Raw genomic sequence first — 23,342 nt, 5'->3', positions numbered from 1 at the left:
CCCTTAAACATCTTTGTTGCCCTCCGCTGGGCCCGCTGCAGAAGTTCCGTGTCTCTCTCGTACTGAGCAGCCCAGGACTGGTTACAGTAATTTAAAAAGTATAAGTAAATAAATAAATGGGCAAATAGTGAGAAAGGCCTCGGCCCGGCCGGGGTCGGGTTCCTGCGGTGCCGCTTCACGGCGCCATCGGGTCGAGCCCGGCCGCGTGCAGAGCCGAGCGCAGCCGCTGGGGGCGCAGCGCCGCCCGCCCCGGGCCTGCGCGGACCGTACCACCCTCCGTCCGTACCCTCTGCCCCGCGCTTGGTTCCGCCGGCGGCCCGGTGCGGCGGTGCGGGGCCGGGGCGGGGAGCGGGGGCCATGGCGGCGGCGGGGAGCGGCGCCTCCGGGAGCGGGATGGCGCAGAAGACGTGGGAGCTGGCGAATAACATGCAGGAGGCGCAGAGCATCGACGAGATCTACAAGTACGACCGCAAGCAGCAGCAGGAGATCCTGGCGGCCAAGCCCTGGACCAAGGAGTGAGTGGGAGAGGGGCGGCGGGCCGGGCGGGCGGGCGGGCGGGCAGTGAGGACCGGCCTGATCTGATGGCTCTGCCTTCCCTTCCGCGGCCTCTGCGATGTTGCAGCCACCATTACTTCAAGTACTGCAAGATCTCTGCCCTGGCGCTGCTGAAGATGGTGATGCACGCCAGGTCCGGCGGCAACCTGGAGGTGATGGGGCTCATGCTGGGCAAAGTGGACGGGGAGACCATGATCATCATGGACAGCTTCGCCCTGCCTGTGGAGGGCACCGAGACCCGCGTCAACGCGCAGGCCGCCGCCTACGAGTACATGGCTGCCTACATCGAGAACGCCAAGCAGGTAAGGAGAAGTGGCAGGGGGTATCTGACCGCCTCCGTGGAGGTCCTGTGCCTCTTGTGAGCTACAAAACATCTCGGGGGGTTGCAGGCTTCCCCCGTCCCTCTGGCGCCTGCCCGATTGTCCTGTCTCTACTCAAACATGACAGTAGAACTGTCAGCAGCAGGGAACGCAGGACCATGTAAACGTCTTCACATACATATTTTCCTGACTTACAGTAGATCATCAAAGGTTGGACACGATGATCTTGGAGGTCTTTTCCGACCTTAATGATTCTATGAAAAGTAGTGCATTCTCCTTCCCTTTGTAAACTATTGTCATTGCTGAGGAAGTGTTTTTATGGCTGAGGCTGCTGGCTGTGTGAGGGAGTGTGTTTCTAAAATAACTGATACATCTTTGTAAAAACAATATGCAAAATTAAACATATGTGTGTATTGGACATATTTAGTATTTGTAGATCAGTATTATGACATTTATTCTTACCTTCTTCTGAGGTCTTTCTATATTGTATGCTGCTCTTTTCCATAAAATATAAAAGACATATTTGTGAGGAAAATGCTAATGAAGGAATCAGTAAGTTTCAGTGCAACTTAATTATTCATATTTACCATTTGGAAAATTAGATGGAGAGACTCACTTGTCTGTTTCTCATCTTTGTCACTTTCTATTCAGAGATCCATGTCATATTAAAGCTAACTATACAATAAAGTTCTCATATGCAGAAGGATAACAGAAATACAACTCTGCTCTGTGGCTGATGTGGAAATCATAACAGCACATCAGAGCACTTGCTGATGTGCTTCTTCCAATACAGGACAATCTTATACTACAAATAAGAGCTGAAATAACTTTAACTCTTCAAGCTCAAACAGTTTTGAGACCCTGTCGACCCTTTGATATTTAAACCAGCTAAAATTAAAAGCCCCTTACCTACTAAGTGGATGTAACAGGAGTATTTGGGTTATTTTGCAGAGTTGTACCTATATTCACAGCCTTACATACAGCTGGAGATACAGAAATGGATGTGCATTAAGCTGAATCGTAACATCAGCAAAGAGTAAACATAATGCAGACACAGTTACGTTCTGGGACTTTTTTTTAATAATTCATCCGTGTGAGAAAATTTAGAAATAATTCATTTAATCTAGTTTATCTGAAAACAATGTCATGATGCTAATTCTCTTATTGCAAAAAGTAGGTAACTTGAAGGGATGTCTTTATCCATAGGTAACTTAAAGAGATGTCTTTGCCTAAAGATACAGTCATCATATCTTTCAATAAAGATATATTCATACAATCCCATTCTTAGGTAGAACTACTGAATTTCAAAATAGTAAGTATATAGCATAAAATTATAAACAGCTTGTCTTATGTTTAAAACAGTCCAGGTTTCTGTAGGAGTTCTTATGTGATAGGAAATAGTTTTTCCCCATAGTTCATACTGTTCAGTTTTGTCTGTAGTTGGTTTCACAATTTTGAAACTGAACTTGTGTGCAAATAAAATATCTCAGCTTTCCTGGTGCGCGGGAGGAGTTTCCATGCTGGCTGTTTCATATTTGATTTTGGCAAGCACTTGTTCCTGGAATAGCTCTTTTTATCATTAGGTTGCTTGTTAATATATCTCTCTATGTAAGTGCTTCATACATGCTGATGTTCCAGTTACTTGATTCTCCATGGACAGGATCTGGTCTTAATGTAGCCAAACGTGTTATTTGGCTTTGAAAAATAACACACATTCTTTCGTGTTTTGTTGGTCTCTCTCATGGGAGTTTTAAAGAAAATACAATTATTATTCACCAGTTAAAAAATAAAGTAGGCAGTCTGTGTGTTTTGTCTCATCATAACCGGAGCAGCCAGTAAACGATTCCTTAGAGAGGATCACAAAAATTAGATAGATCCATTAGGTGTTTATTCTCTTGGGTTTTTTTGGCTTTGCTCCTTTCTCTTCCAGTGTTTTTAGAGATAGCCAGGTGTATTATTTGGAAACGCCTATTTTGAGGTTTTATCTGATGACAAGTTGCCAAAAATTCATCTTTTGGCTTTTAAACCTGGCTTCAGGCAATAATTTCTGTCACTTCTGGTGTTTGAAAACATGCCTTTGAAGTTATTTTTTAAACCTATCACTAATCTAATAGTATATGCCTGTAAGATACGTTACCATACTAAATAATTCATTCTCTACTGATATTCCCTGCGTTATATGAGATTATATATATACTTGAGTTATATTCCTAAGAAATTTCTCAGCCCTGCTGAGGAGCCCCAGCTCACCATCCAGCTTTGTGGAACCTCTTCTGTACTTCAGATGTCACTGAAGAAGGAGCTCCAGGCTCCTTGAAGGCCTTCGTTCTGTGGCAGCAGCGGTAGCAGAGAATGCCAGTACTCATTGCATTCGTAGGGAACAGTTTAGCACGAGTGAAATTCCTGTTTATCCTGCCGCGCCTTGCAGTGTGCTGGAAGTGCCGCTGGAGGGCAGCCGGTGCTTTGGGAATGGTGCTAAACGCTAGGGCTGTTTCCCTTCCCTGCTCTTACTTAGGTCGGACGCCTGGAAAATGCCATCGGCTGGTACCACAGTCACCCAGGCTACGGCTGCTGGCTCTCGGGGATCGATGTCAGCACCCAGATGCTTAATCAGCAATTTCAGGAACCCTTCGTAGCAGTGGTTGTAAGTACTGGCTGACGGGTGATAGCGCTGCATAGCAAATCACGTTGAACAGGGAATACTTCTTGGATTTCTGTCTGTTAGGATTCTGGTAGTGTGTACTTTGTATGAAGGAAGTGTTAGATCCACACCTTAAAAGGGTGCCACTCCTTTTGCTTTGCTGGCCACATACTGGCCAAACCAGTAGTGTTGCTTGCCTAGACCGTTTTCACTGCATTGTTTCATTTATGGTATAGTTCTTAAGAATAAGGGGGTTTAAAGTATTTTGGAAATAAGGAAAATCAGTTTGAAAAAATGATCCACTGAAGGCTATTGATATTCCCATCTTTTTAGAGAGTCTCATACCAACAGAAAAAGTACTGTTTATGACAAAACTAATACAATTTGCATGAATTACATTTCTGAGATAAAATTACTACAAACTTAATTTAAGCCTGTAATAATAAATAAAATGTAGGTAATGAGTATTACCTGTATTTCTACAGATTGATCCAACAAGAACAATATCTGCAGGAAAAGTAAATCTTGGAGCTTTTAGGACATATCCTAAGGTAAATAGTTAAAATTATCTAGTGTGTGATCACTGAACTGTCTTTAAATAACAATGGATTGGTTCTAAAGATTATTGCAGTGATTGTTTGAGTTTGGTCTGCTGTGCTGTACTGAATGTCATTGTTCATTCCAAAGGAAGATGTGCCCATACACTGGTTACTGCACGCCTTCGGATGTCGATTACATTTATAAAGGTTGACTTCTAAATTGGTTTTCATAAAGTTTTGGCAGTGTTAAATCAATTACACTGTCCAGATTGTGGAGCTGTCCCAAAACTATGTAGCTCCATATAGCCATTTTTTAACAGATATAGTTGTAGGTAGCATTCATCAAAATAATTTTATGTTAGTTCTTCTCTGTTTATTTTTTATACCTAAAACCAAATGTTAGTAGCATGTTTAATATGTTGTAATTCACTTTTCATTTTAGAAAAGGAAGGTTCAAAACTACCTACTTAACTTTTTCAAATAAATATTATGAATCTTCACAAACTAATGTACAAAAAAGTTAATTAAACAGTATGGGTTCGGCTTAAAACTAGAAAATCACATCAGTATTGGAGATCTGGGTCTCCAAATGCATCCTCTTAAGCATATTTCTGGCTGTGCTATTTAATTTCAATCCAGTAAAGCTCAGGTATATCTTTTAAATACCCAGTTAGTAACTCATCAAGAACTTCAGGCAGCCATCCAGTAAAACAATTACCAAAATTAATTGTTTAATAAAAATCAATTTTTTTAATTAACAAAAATGTTTGTGAGAAGTCCAAGCATTAGGTTTGTGTTGACAAAAACATGAGAGAACAGTTTGTGATTCAGGAAAATATTCACTTCTGTGGGCAAAACCACTTCATAAATACTTTGAGAATTTTGAACAGGGAGAAGAATCCTGCACCTGAAAACCAAATCACATCTGGAAAATGCATGATAAAAGCATATTTTTAGGGGCTTCTCACAGTGTACTGTGGGCAGTTCTTGCTTAGTAGCTGTGAGTGGCACCAGCTTGGCTAAACAAGTAACTGAATGTTTTAGGTTTCCCTAAGGCATATCCATGGACGTTTCTTTCCTCTTCTCATGTCTCCTATCTTCACTCAAAATTTCAAAGAATACGTAGAGAAATACCGTCTAAGAAGAAGCTTGCCCTTTCTTTGATCTAAGAAATTATCTAATCATAGCTTGTCACGTTACTCATGAAAAGACTCAACTATGACCACTAGTTTCCTTTTCATAAATCTGCAAATGTAATGACTAGTACAGCTAGTAAAGCCAAATGTAAACCTGAGATTCCAGAAAATTCCTAATTTCAGGCTACCGGGGGAAATGTCATTTTCTATAGACAAAAATAAACTAGAATTTCATAAACTAGAAATTTTTTTGTGAAGTTTAGGCATCTTAAAAAGCCTCAGAATTCCTGTGTCATCTTTGCCATTTGTAACATTTTTAGGGCTATAAACCTCCAGATGAAGGTCCCTCTGAATACCAGACTATTCCACTCAATAAAATAGAAGACTTTGGTGTACATTGTAAACAGTAAGTAACATAAAAACTACTAACTTTATTATTTTTTGTATGTTTAGGTTAGTGATGCAGTATGGAAAAGTAAATTTCTTGTAGTGTTTCAAATCCTGAAGTTCACTGTTGCTTTAATACTCCTGCTTTTGTGCAAAAAGTGTTACTGTCATTTTTCAGGAGATGTTTTAGGGGAGAACTGCTGCAAAAATAAAGAGGAACCTGGTTAAAAGCTTTAGCAGTTGATTTCTGAACACCTTTAAGCAGTGATATCTTGTTAGGGCAGGAAGGAAAGGGTCAGATGTCGATTGGTCAGCAGGACTGGGGAGGCTGTAATCCCACTCTCTTCTGAGTTAGGGGCAAGTGCTGTGCAACTCCTTTTCTTGCCTTACTGGGAGTGTTAATTTGTAACACCGCTAAAGCCTGGCTTTCAAAATCAGTGTGGTGGAAGGTAAGGTTGTTTGCCTGTTTGTAACATTTACTGCTAGGAAGCCTTCCTAAAGGAATTAGAGGTGATGTATGCAAAACTACAATAATGTGTAAATTATTACAGTATTGAAGAACCCAAGCATGGAACAGGTTGTTAAGAGAATAATTAGAAATGCCTTGCAGTCTCATTAAACAGAACACAGCAGTATGTGTAGGGATTATGTATTAAATCTATATATGAATTACTTATGGAAAATTGTACAGAGATTTGGAACTGGGAGTATCTTTAGGTGCTTTGAATTTTTGAAGATATTTGCCATTGATAAGGATTTTTTGAGTTGTATGTACTTTGGTTCTGACAGTCAAGCAAGACAGATGGAAACTTATTTTGTTTGCATGTTTGTTTTTAAAGGTATTATGCTTTAGAAGTCTCATACTTTAAATCATCTTTGGATCGTAAATTGCTTGAGCTTTTATGGAACAAGTACTGGGTGAACACTCTCAGTTCTTCTAGTTTGCTTACTGTAAGTACCACAGTTGTGTGCATTGATTCATTCATGAGTGCTGAAAGCCAGGCCCTCTGCTGTAAAATGCTTAATAGGACCCTGGGAGATACAGATCCCACATTAAGAATCTGTAAGATAAAACAAGAAAGGAAGGTTTTCTTAATCATAAATACTGAAATGTCCTTCATATCTGCTCTGTAAAAGTAGAAGGTGGGAATAACGTGCTTAATTTTACTGAGTTCTCTCCGTACACTTAGATTTTGTCTTAAATACTTTTTAACCTTGTATCTCTGTAGAGCACTGTAATGAATAATTCAGTTTAATAAGTAAATACGTTTTAAAAAGTAAATAAAACAAGCTTACAGCAGAAATACTGCAGGTAGACCTTCAGTGTAACAGCTGAGCATCAAAACCTTCCCTGTGCAGAAGGCAATTTTATTTTTTTTCTCTTGGTCAAAACTAACTGAATTTTACTCTTTCATAACTTAGGGCATGAGCTGAAAGTAATAAAAATTACCCAATTCAGGCTTTAGGGATTGAGCATTTGTCAGATGTTCAGTTTCTGTTCTCTTAACCACCACTCATGTTCTGTATCACTTCAGTTGCAGATTTAGATTAAAATATGCAGCACTACACTTTTAAAAACTTTTCTCAGATTTGGTTTATAGATTTGGTTTATTTTGTGTATAAACCCTTGAATTTATAGCTTAAATTCAATAGGTTTGTTACCTTCTTTCTCCTAAGAATGCTGACTACACCACCGGCCAAGTCTTTGATTTGTCTGAAAAATTAGAACAGTCAGAAGCTCAGCTTGGAAGGGGCAGTTTCATGCTGGGTTTAGAGACTCATGACAAGAAATCAGAAGACAAACTTGCAAAAGCAACAAGAGACAGGTAAAATAACACATCCATGTGTTCTTCCCTGTAAAAAGTATTATTTGGTTTTAAACTTTTATCATGCCTGTAATTGGAACCTGACAAGATTAGAGATAAGAATTATTAGATTATAGATAGGAATGAGAGACTCCAGAAGTCACTAGTTATTTTAGTTATTTTTGAAAGTTAAAGAAAATCTTGCCTCTATTAAACCTACAATGATTTTTTTTTAGGTTTGGAATAAATTCAGCTCTAGTTTATTAAACAAAAAATTGCTGTACAATTCCATCAGTATCTAGCAAACAAAAAAAATGTTTTCTGTCATGCAAAATCGTAACTTTGCTAGAAGTAAGCACATTTTTGTGGTTAATCAGGTTAAAATGAACAGTAAATAAAATTATGGTATAGAACATGATTTTAAGAACTAGTGTTCACAGTCCAGTAAGTTTAGTTTATACTTGTCTAATACTTTAACTAACTTAAAAATTATGAACTCCTTTTTTTCATAGTTCTTAATTAATGTATCTTTTTTTTCAGAAATAAGAAGAGGTTGGGGTTTTGTTGTTTTTTGTTTTTAAGAAGTAGCTTACAGATATTCTGGCCTTTATATTTAGCCACCCTCCCTCACAGCAAACAGCTGGTATTATAAGTTAATAAACTTCTTACCACTAGATCTACAAAATTATTTCAAGGAAGTTGTAATATTTTCCCTCAGTTTTCCATATGTTTATTGGTGATCAGCTCTGTTAATTTTGAGCTTTGAAGTACACGAGTTGCTTCTTGGTAATACTCACGTCTCTTTCCCAATAGTCTTAAGAATGATATGTGTGCTTAGACTATACCATATTAGAGTCACCATTTTTCCAAGTAAAATCTTTTAACAGAGGGTAATAGTATCCAACAGGTCATAACAGCTGGGTTGTTCAAAGACATTGTATTTGGCAAATTTAAGACTTTGAAAACCAAGAAACACTGCACTGTATGTGCTGGTACAAACTCAGGTCCATCTGTGAAGAAGGCACCTGCATGCACCTTAGGAGTGTCCTGAGCGAGATGTAGTAATTCCATTTAATAAGGAACAATTCTGTAGAATCCCTTGGAACAGAGTGCAAAAATGGAACAAAATCTGGGATGTTTGCATTTGTATGTTTTCAGATTTTGAGGCTTTCTGTCCCTCTTCCCCATCACTTTATCTTGATAATAGAACAGTTTCCTGGTATTCTCTCCCCCTGACACACCTCCATGCTAGCATACTGTGCTGTAGTACAAAGTTGACTAAGAAACAGATTTTTGAGATACCGGAGGAGTGGTGACTTATGTAGGTAAAAAAAATCAAGAGACAAAAAGGAGCTCTTGTGTGAACAGAAATAACTACTTACATCTTGTTCACTGTGACTCAGTGAACACAGGCTTTGCCTTAATAAAGAGAGGAGTCTGCCTGTTTTGGACAATCCTTTGTTCCCCAGTAAGCAGTGGGGGAATACCTGCAAATGTAATATGGTCATTGCTAAACAGAATCAGAGCTGCTCTTGTGCTGGTGTCTTCTGTGTGTTTGTTTCCTTCTTATGGAAAGTTAACAGCTTACAAGTTTTCTAACAAACATCATCGAGTTGGAGGCGGGTTGACTTTATAAAAATTAATACTCATTTAGCCTATTTCAATTGCAGAATACATTTGCAGTGGAGTTAATGCTGTTGCTAGGCCATAGCAGCCAGGTTAAGTGGTACCTCCCCGTTCCTGTAGGGCAACAGAATAGCAATGCTTTAAAGACATGAGAAGGATGGAGTTGCTGACAAGCTTGCATTGATTTTGATTTCTGTCTGGAGTCCCATAACACTGACCACATTTTATTTTCCCCTTACTCTCACATGCTTGTGGTTATTCTAAGAAATAACTCCTTCTCTGATCATCCTATTATAATATTTCTTGCAGCAGTTCTAGGTATTTTTCTTTTCTGTTTTTATTTAGTCTTCATCAGTAGTTAGTTTATAAATTGTAAAGGATTGGAAGGGATTGTTTTTGTCCTGAATTCTGCTTTCCTGTGCAACAAAAGCTCCCGTAGTTCCCAAAATGGACTGTAACACTTCTACACATGCATGTTTTTCTTCAATTAGTGATCTTGCCTAAGAGAAAAGACAATAGAAGACCTATGCAGACATATGACAATTAATTTAGTGTCAGCTAAATTACTTTGAAGAAATAAGGTTGCAAAGTTTACTAAACGATTGTTGGACATACCTGGTTTAGGAAAACAGTGCTGTAAAGCATTAGCATAAAGGTGCTTACACGGGGCTGTGTGATAACTTCTGTTACTATCCATGCACATCTCTAAGCCATTTTCTGAGGGGACATACGCATTCACCAAATTGTGCTCCAAGTCAGCTTCCTTTCCCTAGGATTCCTTTATCGGTCTAGTAGTAATTTGTCCCTATTTTCCATGTCTTCAGTCCTGATTCATCTTTTCCATTTGTATATTCTGGTTTTATTTATTGGTTTGACACTACATTTCCCTAAGGCAGACACTGGGGAAAACTTGGATCAATAAGAATCCTCTCAGCTGTTCAGGGGTTTTGCACATTACATATTTTGACCAATAACTGATTTATTCTATGAATTCTTCCTTTAATGTTCCCAGTAAAGTTTCTCAGGGGACCATGATTACTGTGCACTACCATTCTGGTAGTGAGCAAAGGAGATAAGGTAGAGAACAGTGACAGCCTGCGGGTATTGATAACACTAGCTGATAGCTCCATTCCCATAAGGATTTTTTTATTATTATTTTTTGGTTCAGATGACCCCAGAGCCCACTTGCTATTGTCAATATAAGATGTCCTAAATGGCAAGACAAAGAAGTTTTCTGGAACTGGTCTTTGTGTGTATAGTCAGTTTGCTTTTTAAGTTACAAAAAGGTATTGGCAACAATGGCTAAACTGCTGCGTGTGACTGTTCCTTTCTGGACAGTTTTTAAGATTCATGGGGTTATGGGCACCCTGAACTTCAAAACAGCTGGATATCTTCAAGGAAAATGACAGTTCAGTTCAGTTTTTGTCCAACATTGAATTTATGCTTGTTTTTCAGCTGCAAGACCACCATAGAAGCTATACATGGATTGATGTCTCAGGTTATTAAGGATAAACTTTTCAATCAAATTAATATAGCTTGAAGTGCATCACCAGTTGATATGGATCTCCAAAGCAGAAAATATCATAGTTTCTTTTGCTTGGACTTGTTCAATTTGGGAAATGAAGCTGAAGTGGAAAATTATTCATCTAATTTGTAGTACTTTTAATATTTCCCACCTGTCTGACCAGTTTTAAAGAACAAAATGTTCCAAAATGTAGTACAACTTTTTGTTCTTTATCATAAAACCAGTTTGCAGAATTGTTCCAAAGGAAAATAAATGTGACTTACTGGATTTTGCTCTTAGATATTTATCTCTATTATCCAACTGCAATAAAAGAATTTTGAAACTAAATGTGCATTTTGGGCCTTGATATTTTTGGCACACTTTTATCTTCTGTTACTCTTTTTCTTATTGTTCTGTAGAAAAGTTCTGTCTACTCAGATGAGATAGGTAACCTATGCAGTGTAAGAAGTTTGTTTCTCAGATTTTAATATATGTGCTTAATTTTAAGAATTGAAATCCCACTTGTTTCTCTTTTGTTAGTAATTTTATTAGTTATTAAATCTAGTGGAGCCTTTCTTGATTTAGGTTTACTGGTCCAGCCAGAAATGGTTTCTTTTCACAGTAATGAAACATTTATGCATGGTACAACAGTATTTTGCTTACAGCTTCATACTCACGATGGACATTTTGTATTTCTACATAATCAACTATTGACCAGTTCTGCAGTGAAACTCATAATATGGTTATATACCATTATTTTTCTCCTACTCACCTTGTATTGCTTCTCATCGTCACTTGTTGCATACAAAAGAACAAAATGAAAAATTACCTTTGAAATACGCATTAGGCTAATTTCAGGCCACAGATAATAAATGCATTAATCATAATTTCTGGCTTACGACATGGTGCTGCTGCAGGGCTGATCTAAGTTTGTTTTGGAGGCTTTCATACTGCATTTTAATAATACAAGATGTTTGGATTTCTTTTAAGTTTTCATTCTTAATCCTGAGTTTCCTGGGGGTTTTAGAATGTTTACTTTTAGGACAATTTATGCTTTATACAATATGCCATTATGCTTTATACCTTAAGTAACTGATACTCCTTTTCAGCCTTAGCTCTGCCTTGATGTGGGTTTTGTTTTTGTTTTGGTCTGGAAATTTTAATAGCTATTACTCATTTAGGCCTTTTCATCCCAACAGCTTCCAATGCATTTGAAGTTAAGATGCAAGTTATACAATGAAAATTTGTAATTCAGCAGGGAAATGCAAATACCCTGAAGCAGAAGTTCATCAAGAGTTTTAAAGCAGCAGCATCCAACTGTAGGAAAAATACGTTTAATTGTAGCTAGTAAATTTGAGATAATTATCAGATGTGCAGTTTGATAGAAGAACAGTTTCATTTTCTTTCAGCATGATAGTGGCGGTGAGGAGGAGTCAGGAGAAGAAAGCTGTGGTATTTTAATAGTCAAAGCTATTTTATTTTCTTGGAAGTTGCACCAGTAGACTTCTGTACAAACAAGCACAGTACGTAAGTGCACAGCAGTTTCTTTTAAGTTCAAGGAAGACACAGCAAGTGTACCTGGCCAGTTACTCTTCTTACTTAATTTTCTTCCACAGGTGTTTGAGACTTTAAATTTAGCACACAGCCATTTTCCCAGTCAATGTGTGTTTATGCAAAGAAGTACCCTGCTTTTGTGAGATAGGTTATATTTCCTAATAGGTATTTCCATTGCTACTTGGAGAATTCTCTTTGCATAACATGATCCAAAAGTTTTGCACATCTTGTATCTACCTAAAATATAAAGTAACAGTTTGATCTTGTATTAGTCTATGACTATTTAAACTGTCCTTGTTTGTGATAGCAGTGAACTGAACGTTTTTTGCCTGTAGGCTCACACCCAATGTTTTGTAGTCACAGATGGCTTATTTAAAAATACCAAGTTGTTTTATAAACTATTGCGATATGAATGGTGATGTTTTAATGCTCATGTGAAGAGTTGTCCATTGAGTTGCATGTCTTGTTACTTGCTGAGCATACGGTGTTCTAACTCAGTTTGAAATTATACGTGTAGTGGGGCTCTACCTGTGGCCTGCCCAGGATCCTTTCTGCATTGTTCAGGAACCAGAATAATGGGGCCTTTGTCTGTGATCAGCCATTTTTAATGCTAGTGTTATTCCAAATTCTGAGATCAGAATTCCGTGCATTGAAGATCATTACCACAAAGGAGTCATCCCCATCTACACACACAAACAAGTGTACCCTGAACAATGGAGATTAACGGATAGATGCCTTAATTCTACCAAGCAATTGTGAGACTTCAAAAATATTAGTAATAAGGGTATTCTTGAGCACAATACATGTTGTGTACTAACAAATACATCAATTTATTCTTCCCCATTTGCGCCCACTTTTTATTTAGAAATTAGTTTATGCAAATGAGTGCCAAATATCAGTAATGCAGGAAGTACTAAAGCACGTACACATGGTAAGATTTTTTGAGACAAGCATGCATTCCAAAATACTGAGTGCCTTTTACATTGCAATAAATAAAAATCTTAATGAACACAAATAATTTCTTCATCTAACAGTATTTGTCAACATATTAAAATTACAGAATGCTGAAAATGCTGAATTGTGTTTGAACTTCCCCCTATCTTGTTTGGTTTTCTTTTTTGAAGCATACCTGTATGCTTACCTTTCTCATGTATGCAAATTGCATTTTAAAATAATTTATACATACTAATATCACCAAAATCCAAAGAAATACGTGCATATTTGTGACAATCAAATATGAAGGAGTAAGGTGTAATTCCTGATAGAGTACTGGTTTGCCTTATTGTGAATGGGCTCAAAGAAGAGCCATTCAGATTTATTCTGTGGTTACCAGGACAAAGATGCTTCATTATCCTATCAGATTTGATTCTCCTGTGAAATTCCCTTCAAATGTTTGGTAAGGAATGGACTGACAGCTCCTCTAAGTTAATTTTAGTGCCTGAAGATTGTATGGTTGGACTTCTGTTGCAACACGAACAAGAAAAAAAGATATAATGTTTCTTGCATTTTTCATTTTTAAATTTACTGCATGGAGGAATGCAGCTGTGAGAGACTGGCTTCTATTTCTGTTTCCCGGTTGTCCTGTCCTCCAGCCTACATAAAATGCAAGCAGGCAACAGAAGGTGAGGGGGTGTGGGAAGTACCCTGCTGATGGACCATCTCTAAAAGCAGCTGTAGGAGTGCTGCTGAGGGAGAGCACCTGAACCTAGCCACGTTTTTACCTGTTTTGAATGGATCTAGTAGCTTTCTAGAGTAGTTCTAATAGCATGGCAGGGGGTGATTACCAGTTCTGTTTAAAAACCTCCACCTTTATGTTTATTAGCTTTCATCATATCGTCACCTCAGCCTTCTCTCTCAATTAGGAAGTTTCAGCTTTTTCATGTTGTTATAAAGCTGCCACTTTACCCAATTGATAATTTCAGTTGCCCTCCATACATCCCACATCCTACTTTGGTCTTGACGCACAGAGCCCAGACCTGCACTGTACTCAAGATTTGGGTGCACCAAAGTTTTAGAGAGAGGCAAAATAGTTCCCCTTCATTCCCTTGTCTCCCTTGTAAAAAGCTAATTAGGTGATCAGTGTATTAGGATAAGTTCTTTTCTAAATATGTCTGCATCCAGCAGCTCCCATTCGTACCCTGAAGCACACAGATTTTCAAAACCTCAGCAGTTAGTCTGAGGGAAAATGGGAGCTAGTAAATGTTAAGTGTTTGCCTAGATCTCTTAGACTGGATATCTACTGGAGACTGAGCCTTTCTGAAGGATTATGCTACATGGGAATTTAAAATAATAAAGTCAGTACAGTGAAGAAAGACAACTTTTAGAAAATGTGTCAGTCCCAAAAACTCTGGCACCATTAGCCAAAGGTATCTGTGTTTTGTCACAAACTCTGTAATCTTTACTCATACAAACCTCACTAAAGTCAAGAAATATTTTTGCTTCAGAAAAAGCTAATAAAAAGGCTGACCTTAAGCTTTTGCTTTTGAGCAGCATCCCAAGTTCATCAGTTGTTCCTTACCTCACATTCATGCCAAGTCAGAAGAAATATTCCTTAAGCTTTTCATAAATTATCTTTCATTCTAGTACTGGAATAACAGGCAACTGTGACCTGGTTACAAGAGCTCTGTTCACCATCTATCTTCAGTATTCCTTGAAAAACTCACCTCAAAAAGTCCCTGTTCAGACCCTATTTGACAAGGGACTCTCTCATTTTCTGTGCTTTTGGTGGCAGTGTGTGCACATGTGCTCAGATTAAATAGAATGAGCTCTTTTAAACTTGATATTTAGTAAATGAAGCATAATGTTCTTGCATTTCTATCACTTGTGCCTTTATAAAGTTTTGACTGCAGCTGGTTTTGGGTATTTTGATTTTACCTTAACTTGTCCAGTGTTTCATGAAACTTCAGTGTGGCAGATACAGTTGCTTTAGAAAGTATAGGGTTGCTATGAACTTGGGTACAGGATCACAACATAATACATTGCCCCAAGGCATGCAGTGTTTCTATAGTAGGCCTCCATTTATTATGAACTGTAATGCCAGTTGATTATTTAATGTTGATTATGAAAAATGGAAGAATCCAAGCTGTAAAGCTAGTTGCTGACATTTTACTATTTTGTTTATAGGTTAAAAATATAGTAAATATAATTAAGCATTACTCACCTTACTTATTTTCTCCCTTTTGTTAAATTTTGGATTTATTTTTTTTTTTTTAAATTTTAGGTCAGTGTTTTAAAGTAAGCTTAGTATGTTACTTTCTCCTTGATAAATATGCTATTTATTTTATCTATTTTTATGGCTGTGCCCCAAACTTGGACTCTCATTATATCACTAAAATTTCTTCACTGAGCGGGGTCAAGCATTGGAACAGGCTTCCCAGGGAAGGGGTTAAGTCACCATCACTGGAGGTATTTAAAAGACATATCTATGTGGCACTTAGGAACATGGTTTAGTTGTGGACTTGGCAGTGCTAAGGCAATGGTTAGACTTGATGATCTTTCCAGCCTTATTGATACTATGGTTCTATTATATTTAAAGTATTTATTGAAATCCCAATATAAAGTATTTTGTATATGATACTGTAAACTAGGTTAAGATAAAATGATAAAAACAAATACTTTAAAAAGTAAAAAACCAGAAAAAATGTAAATACTACATTTTTTCTACTACATACTAAATACTACAGAGCTGAGCTAGCATCATTTTAGGGTGCAAGTCTCTAAGAGATGAAAATTATTAAAATATGGGGTGATAAAATATAAGATTAATTGCATGCACACAGAACTTTTTTCATGTGTCAAGTCTTGAAGAACTGACATCAGAGAGTATCCAGTTAGTTGAAAGATTTTTCTGGAGTTAAAAATAATTATGCTAAACCTTTAAGGAATTAATGAAGTATCTTGTTCCTCAGGGTGTATTTTTATGAGCTGTAGTTTTACTTTTCAGAGCCTCAGAATAATATCCACAAGGAAATATGTAATTTAAGAAAGTTAATTTTGACCCCCAGATTAAACCTCTAACATATGAAATATTTGCTGTGATGTTTGGTTTGTTTTTAATTATGAAAAAATGCTTCATACAGGACTTTCTGAAAACTGCAGTATTCTAGGAAGTAGCATGGTCCAGTGGATAGGTCACAGGACTGCATCTCAGGAGAATGGGGTTTTCTTCCTGGCTTTTCAAAAACCAGGAGTGCATTAACTTTAGCAAGGCATTTTTGCCAGAGCTAGTGTCTATTTCCCTCTATGAAATAAGAAGATTGATCATTAGTCTTTTAAAAACATATGATAAAGCATATGTAAGTATTATTGGGTTTATGCACTAAAGGTCATCACTACATCTCTAGTTTGTCAGACATTACCACCTTAAATAACAATTTGTAATACTGCTGTCAGCAAAGAATGTTTACTCTGTTTTGCATAGTTTGTCTCTTTAGATCATCACAGATAGGAAATGGCTAACCCCTTTGAGGGGATTATAAATGTATTATGTATTATTTTCAGAACTCTTCATTTTCAACAGAAACATGTATTCAACTCCTATGTAAATTTGTCCATCATTTCCTGTGTGAATTTCTGTTTTCTCTAGCCCAGATTACCTTAGGGCTTATGTGCAACTGCAGTGGCATTACTTTATTATAAAAGGAAATTAATTTATGTGCCTACATCTAATGGCATGCAATCTTTAGTAATTACAACCATCTGAACTTTCTTCTCCACATGAAGTTGCATTCACATAATTTGAAGTTAGAATTAACCTTCTATTTTAAATCTAAGGGAGGCATTTTCAGTCTGAGTTCTTCAAAGCTGGAGATCTAACTAGAGAAAATGGCAGATACTGTTTCAACTTAAACTAAGATGTATGTATCCTGTATGGTGATACAAGCTCCAAACTAGCTCCTCATTATTCCAAATTTGTGTAGAAGTTCTTCCTTTTCCACTTTAAAAATTCTTCCTAGGACATCTAGGTAAAGCTCTATGAGTAGCAAAAATGGTTTAACACAAATATTTATGTAAATCATCAGCTGCGGACAAATAACATGTTAATAACATCTTACAGCTATTTAGAATAAAGAATGACTGTATGAGTACTCAGAAATCTATACAATGTTTGACAAAAAAATGCTGAGATACCAGTACATCCTTGGACTGCTTCTGAACCATAGCAGCATATCATAATTTTTACTTTCTATTCTTAATTCATCTGTCAAACTTCATTACAAGATTTCCCAAGCTGTTATATCCTCTATGGTGAAAACTTAAAGAGTTTTGAATTATTTCTTATCACTCATCTTTGGAGACAGGATTTTGCATTTCCCAAATCTACACTGTCATTTCTGCTGGAGGTAAGATACAATCTTCATTTAAAAAAACAAACAAACAAACATCAACTCTATAAAGATAAAATGTTTGTCCTAACAAACAGTTTTCTAGTAACTTCACTTTCTTTTCCAGGCTTCAGCAGATTTTAATACTGCAGGTCTGATATGTGACTTCATTGTCTTTGTTGACTGAGGTGCTCCATTCCCAGTTGCTTAATTGTTCTGATCATGCAAGTGTGTAGTGCAGATGATTTGAAGAGGTCTGTCCATGTCAGTGTGAGGAAATCAGCTGTAGTAGTACGTTGCATAAATAGAAGCAGCTCTCTAAAGCTTCAATTTACTTGTTTTAAGTCATGAGTTTTGCTTGCCTCACCCTGCATACTGGTTGGGCTGCACAAAACAGACTTGAGAAACTTAACACTTGTGAAGTTATAGTAATTGTAACCAGGCAATCATGGTTAAATAGGATAAAAACTTTTATTTTATTTGAAGTCCTAGAAGGACCAAATGAAACAAATACAGATCTTAACTTTAGACTGAACTTTCTCTATAGAAAGGCATTCTCTTTAAAGGTAGATGAACTTTATGTTTGGTTGTTGTGTTTTGGGATTTTTTAACTGTAGTAATTTCAACGAATTTGTATACTCCTCATAAACGTTAAAGCCTTTCATTTATCTCTGAAATCCTTTGATGAAGTTGTCCAGCACCAGGTTTTGCTTCAAATAGGAAAAAAGATGTGAAGATCTCTTGTCTGTGCTGCTACAGAAAATGAGCCAAAGAATTGAACTGTGGGCTTTGTCAGTGCTGTATGTTCTTTTGAATGCAATGCTTCTCTACTAAAGAATTTTTTTTCTTCTAACATGGTTTGTTAGCTTTCTAAAAGGAGATCTAAGGATGTGAATTAATCTTGCAGAAGGAAGGCAACATGAAATGCAGACTTTTCTCCTGTTCTGAACTTACAGCAAACCTTTGCAGAGGGCTCAGTATTGTTGCTAAATAAATGTAGAACCACTGTTCTGTGCATGGAAAATAGGGAAAGCAGGGTGTAAGTGTTCTTGGCGTTAGGAAAAAGATATTGTGGTCAATGACATCTTGCATGTAAGTAAAACAAGAAAGTAACCTATCCCCTGTAATGAAATTTAAATGATTTCAAGCCAAAAGAATACAAAATCCCATTCTTTCCTCCACACCTTTCTTAGGATATGGGAACAAAACGCTATGTGTTCTTGTTGGTATGAGATGGGAGTTTGAGATGGTGGCTTCAGGTCTGCAGTCAATAGTGTTCAAACACATGAAGTGTGCATAGGAGGATGATAACACTGCTAATTCTCCATTTTTATAGATACTTGTATCATTTTGTCACTTAGAGGTCTGAATTCGATGATTCTTAACATCTCTTGATCCAAAATGAATTTGTACCCAGCACAAATTTAGCATCCGAAGTCTTGAGCATCAATATTAAACTTCTTGTTTTATGGTAGACTTCTTTGTCTAAAAATAGTGTGCTAGCTAAGGAACAGAAGATGCAGCAGCCAAGCATTCATGAAACATTCCTGACTTTATTCCTTTTATTAGTGTTATGGCTGAATGGGCTTTACATAGCCATAGATATCAGTACTGGGACCAGTCAGTTTAACATCTTTATTGGTGACCTGGATAGTAGGATCGAGTGTACCCGCCACAAGTTTACTGACAACACCAACTGTGTGGTGTGGTCAACATACTGGATGGGAGAGATATCATCCAGAGGGACTTTGACAGGCTTGAGTGGTGGGCCCATGCAAACTTCCTGAAGTTCAATAAGGCCAAGTGCAAGGTCCTGCACCCAGGCCAGGGCAATCCAAAGCACAAGTACGGGCTGGGCTGAGAAAGGACAAGAAGCCTGACATGTCTCAGCAGTGTGCACTCACAGCCCAGAAAGCTCAACTGTGTCCTGGGCTGCGTCAAAATAAGTGTAGCCAGAAGGTCCAGGGATGTGATTCTGCCCCTCTACTCGACTCTCGTGAGATCCCCACCTGGAGTACTGGTGTCCAGGTCTGGGGCCCCTAACACAAGAAAGGCATGGACCTGTTAGAATGAGTCCAGAGGAGGGCCACTAAGTTGATTACAGGGCTGGAGCATGTCTCCTATAAAGTCAGGCTGAGAGAGCTGGCACTGTTGAGCCTAGAGAGCCTCCAGGGAGACCTTACAGCAGCCTCCCACTACCTAAACTGGCCTACAAGAAGACTTTTTACAAGGGCACGTTGTGATAGGACAAGGAGGAATGGCTTTAAGCTGTGAAAGGGTAGGTTTAGATTAGCCATTAGGAAGAAATTCTTCCTTGTGAGGGTGGTGAGGCACTGGAATAGGTTGCCCAGAGAAGTTACAGGTGCTTCATCCCTGGAAGTGTTCAAGGCCAGATTGGATGGTGCATTAACCTGGTCTACTGGAAGGTGTCCCTGCCCATGGAAGGGGAGTTGGAAGGAGATGATCTTTAAATGGATCTTTAAAGTCCCTTCAATGAAACCATTCTAGGATTCTACAATTCTGTGATGATTTCTCAAATATCGAAACCACCACCACAGCCCCAAGAGCACAACAAGGGCTACAGCCCAGGTCTGCCACTGCAGCATGGCAGTGAAGAGCAGATGTCTCTGGGCCATGTCATTCTGCTCCAGTTCCTGCAGTAGCCGAGCCATCTCCCGTCTCAGCATTCCCGCACGCTGCCGCATGCGCTCACATGTGGCCTCATCCAGCTCCATATTGACCATCTGCAGGTGCTGGATGATGATGTTTCGCACCACACTAAAGAACACTCGGGCAGCCATGGCCTGGAGGAGGAGGGAGAGAAGGGGTCAAGTGGGTCTGGGAAGGAGCAGGGAGCAGGTATGGGAGCTGCACAGAGTTGGGAGCAGGTAGGAGAAGGGGTGGTGCTGCTGGCAGGGGGCTGGGCTCTTGATGCAGGGTGAGAATCCACGTTTCTGTCCCAGCTCTCACCCAGCCCAGCCTCCCCTCATGTGCTTACCTCTGGCCCAGACCCTGAAAACCAGTCCCACTATGACTCATCCCCTACGATGTCATAGGGCCAAAGCCCATCACAGACACTCCCAGCCACGCCCTGGCTCTGCAGCTCACAGCTGTCCGTGGCAACCAGAGCCTTGATAGCCTCAAGGGACAGACCCACCCAGCAGAACAGGTAATAGGGGATAATATAGGTATTATAGGATACAGGTAATATAGGATGCAGGGGTGGCTTCTTCATACTAGGTGAGAAGCTGCCAGAAATTCCCTCCATGTCTGAGAAAGCCAATGCCAGCCAGCTCCAAGACAGACAAGACAGACCCACCACTGGCCAAGGCCAAGCCCATCAGTGATGGCAGTAGCACCTCCCAATAACATATTTAAGAAGAAGGGGGAAAATAAACTCATGCAACACCAGCAGCCAGGAGATAGAAGTGAGAATATGGGAGAGAAACAACTCCGAAGATGCCCGGGCCAGAGAAGGAGGAGGAGGAGCAGGAGGAGGAGGGGCTCCAGGCACCAGGCAGAGATTCCCCTGCAGTCTATAGTGAAGACCATGGTGAGGCAGGATGTGCCCCTGCAACCCATAGAAGTCCATGGTGGAGCAGGTAGACACCTGCAGCCCTTGGGTGTGCCTGAAGGAGGCTTTGACTCTGTGGGAAGCCCATGCTGGAACAGGCAAGAGTGTGAAAAGTCTTCCCCTAAGCAGGAAGGAGTGACACTTCCCACAATCCCCATTCCCCTCTTTGCTCTGCTCCAAGTTTTTGAGAATCTTATATTTGCTACCTTTGAAAAAGTAAAACCCAAATTGAAATTAATTGGAACAAGTTATTTCAGACATATTTCACATAATAAAACATGTTTGCTTGTAACATTTTGTGTCATTTTTCCTGTAAAAGAAATAAAGTCCTAATCTTGGTTTCATTTTAAGCAATCACCCTGAGCCTTCTCTTCTCCAGACTGGATAGACCCAGCTCTCTCAACTACTCCTTAAAAGAGATATGCTCCAGTCCCTTCATCATCTTAACAACCTTAGCTGGTCTCTCTCTGTATGTCCATGTCTCTCTTGTACTGAAGAGCCCAGAGGTGGACACCAGCACTCCAGGTGTGGCCTCACCAGCGCTGAATACAAAGGGTAGGATCTCCTTCCCCAACTGGCAATATTCCTCTAATGCAGCTCAGGATACCATTTGCTTTCTTTGCTGCTACACTGGTGGCTCATGTTCAGTTTGGTGTCCCAGGACCTCCATGTCATTTTCTGCCAAGCTGCTCTCCAGCTGTTCTATGCTGGTGCCTGTGGCTGTTCCTCCCCATGGGCCAGGTTTTGCAATTTCCCTTGGTGAACTTTTTTGGGCTCCCCTTGGCTCATGTCTCCAGCCTGCTGAAGTCCTTCGCCATGGCAGCACGACCCACTGGAGTATCAGCCACTCCTCCCACTTCTGCTTTATCAGGAACTAATTAGTTGGCTTTTATAAAGGCACTAAAAAGTTTTATATAATTGATTAAACAAACCAAAACAAAACCAACAACCAACCAACAACAAATTGGAATAATGTTTCACCATAAAAAAAAATTATTAAGTATTTGCTAACATGGGGGTTTTTTATTAGTTTGCTGTTACATACAGTATCCACTCCATTTATAAAACTATTAACTTTTCCAATTCAAGCATGAGGGAAAGGAACTGGTAGTCCATGCTCACAAAAAAAGCCTGGCATGCAGGAAGAAGGGGCAACATCAAGCAGAAAAACTGCTGGTTAACAAGACTTAAAAACACATAGCCTTATTAAGACATTAATAAGGCAAAGAGCTCTTTGTAGGGGTGGGCAGTGAGGGGGATATTGTTCAAAGTCCATTTGCATTAGAATAGTCTCGACAATGTAGAGGCCTTGTCAAGCCTCTAAAGGGGGGAATGATGCCTTAGGTTTTAACTTTAATATTTTTCAAATCCTTTACTGCCTAGTGTGTAACTCTGAAGTTTCCTGTTGCCTGTTAGCTGCTGTTCTCTCATGCTGGTTAGGCATAACAAACCTCTCTAGGTTTTGTGAGAAACTACTCACTCGTTTGAAGTTTCAATTGTTTATTAACTGACAATAGGGGACAAATGATAATAATCATCCAACCAAAGCAGAGGGCGCAGCCCTAGGTACCCGACTGCAGCCAGGGCACAGGCAGATGCACACCCTGCAGCTAAAGGATGCAGTTTTTATACCCCAGGGGGATTAGCTCTGCCTCCGCCCTGGCTCCGCCTTCTTATGATGTTTTCATTGGCTCATTGTCTACAGGGTCTTCTTATTGGCTCGTCGTTTGTGCAATAGGGGTTCCCCATTTACTCCTTTATGTTAAGTAGGTTAACACCCACACCCCCTTTTAGAACAAGATTACATCATCCATTTCTAGAACTTTACAATCAACCAATTACATTAATGACAATCCCAACAATGAACTTATCAACAATGAACCCATTTTCATAAAACTCTCATTAACCATTTACGAAAGCCAACCTTACTAATTGCATTTATAACAGTTTCCACCTCAAGGACACCAGGCCCCAAAATGTGTAAGCTAAGGCCTCTGAGAGAGGGGCAAACTTCGAGTAATTACATCAAGAAGTGAAGTTATAATTGGACAATTAACCCTGATACGCAAATGAACCAAACTCATAAAAGTGTGAAGAACTTTTGACCCAGGGTCCATCTTGGGTGTAGCCTTTGGCCTGCCCAGGGTGCACCTTTGAAGGCCCTTCAAATGAGTACCTACCTTTATTCCCTTATTCTTGTCCAGTCTCTGGTTTTAGGTGGCCACCTCAGGCATCAGCAGGTTTCAAAGGTTTCTTCTGGGACAAATTAGAGAGTTGGGCAATCACCAAAAGTAAAGTTCTGGATTCTGCCCCTGGGATGGGGCTACTCTGGATGTATGGACAGACTGGGAATGAAAGGCTGGAAAGCAAGGCCACA

General features: G+C 39.1%; 1 protein-coding gene across 1 annotated transcript; it reads left to right on the top strand.

The window, feature by feature from the left end:
- Positions 1–239: 239 nt before the first annotated feature.
- On the top strand, positions 240–10,861 carry COPS5 (COP9 signalosome subunit 5). The gene is made up of 8 exons (XM_039548462.1): positions 240–515; positions 623–857; positions 3,391–3,519; positions 4,002–4,067; positions 5,512–5,597; positions 6,418–6,529; positions 7,256–7,404; positions 10,465–10,861. Exons 1-8 carry the CDS (start codon positions 358–360, stop codon positions 10,547–10,549), a joined length of 1,020 nt encoding a protein of 339 aa, XP_039404396.1. The 5' UTR covers positions 240–357; the 3' UTR covers positions 10,550–10,861.
- The last annotated feature ends 12,481 nt before the right edge of the window (positions 10,862–23,342 follow it).

The sequence above is a fragment of the Corvus cornix genome, chromosome 2 (genome assembly GCF_000738735.6).
Source record: "Corvus cornix cornix isolate S_Up_H32 chromosome 2, ASM73873v5, whole genome shotgun sequence".
Taxonomy (NCBI): domain Eukaryota; kingdom Metazoa; phylum Chordata; class Aves; order Passeriformes; family Corvidae; genus Corvus; species Corvus cornix.
Note: the sequence above shows the minus strand (reverse complement) of the source record. Positions and strands in the feature narration are given on the sequence as shown.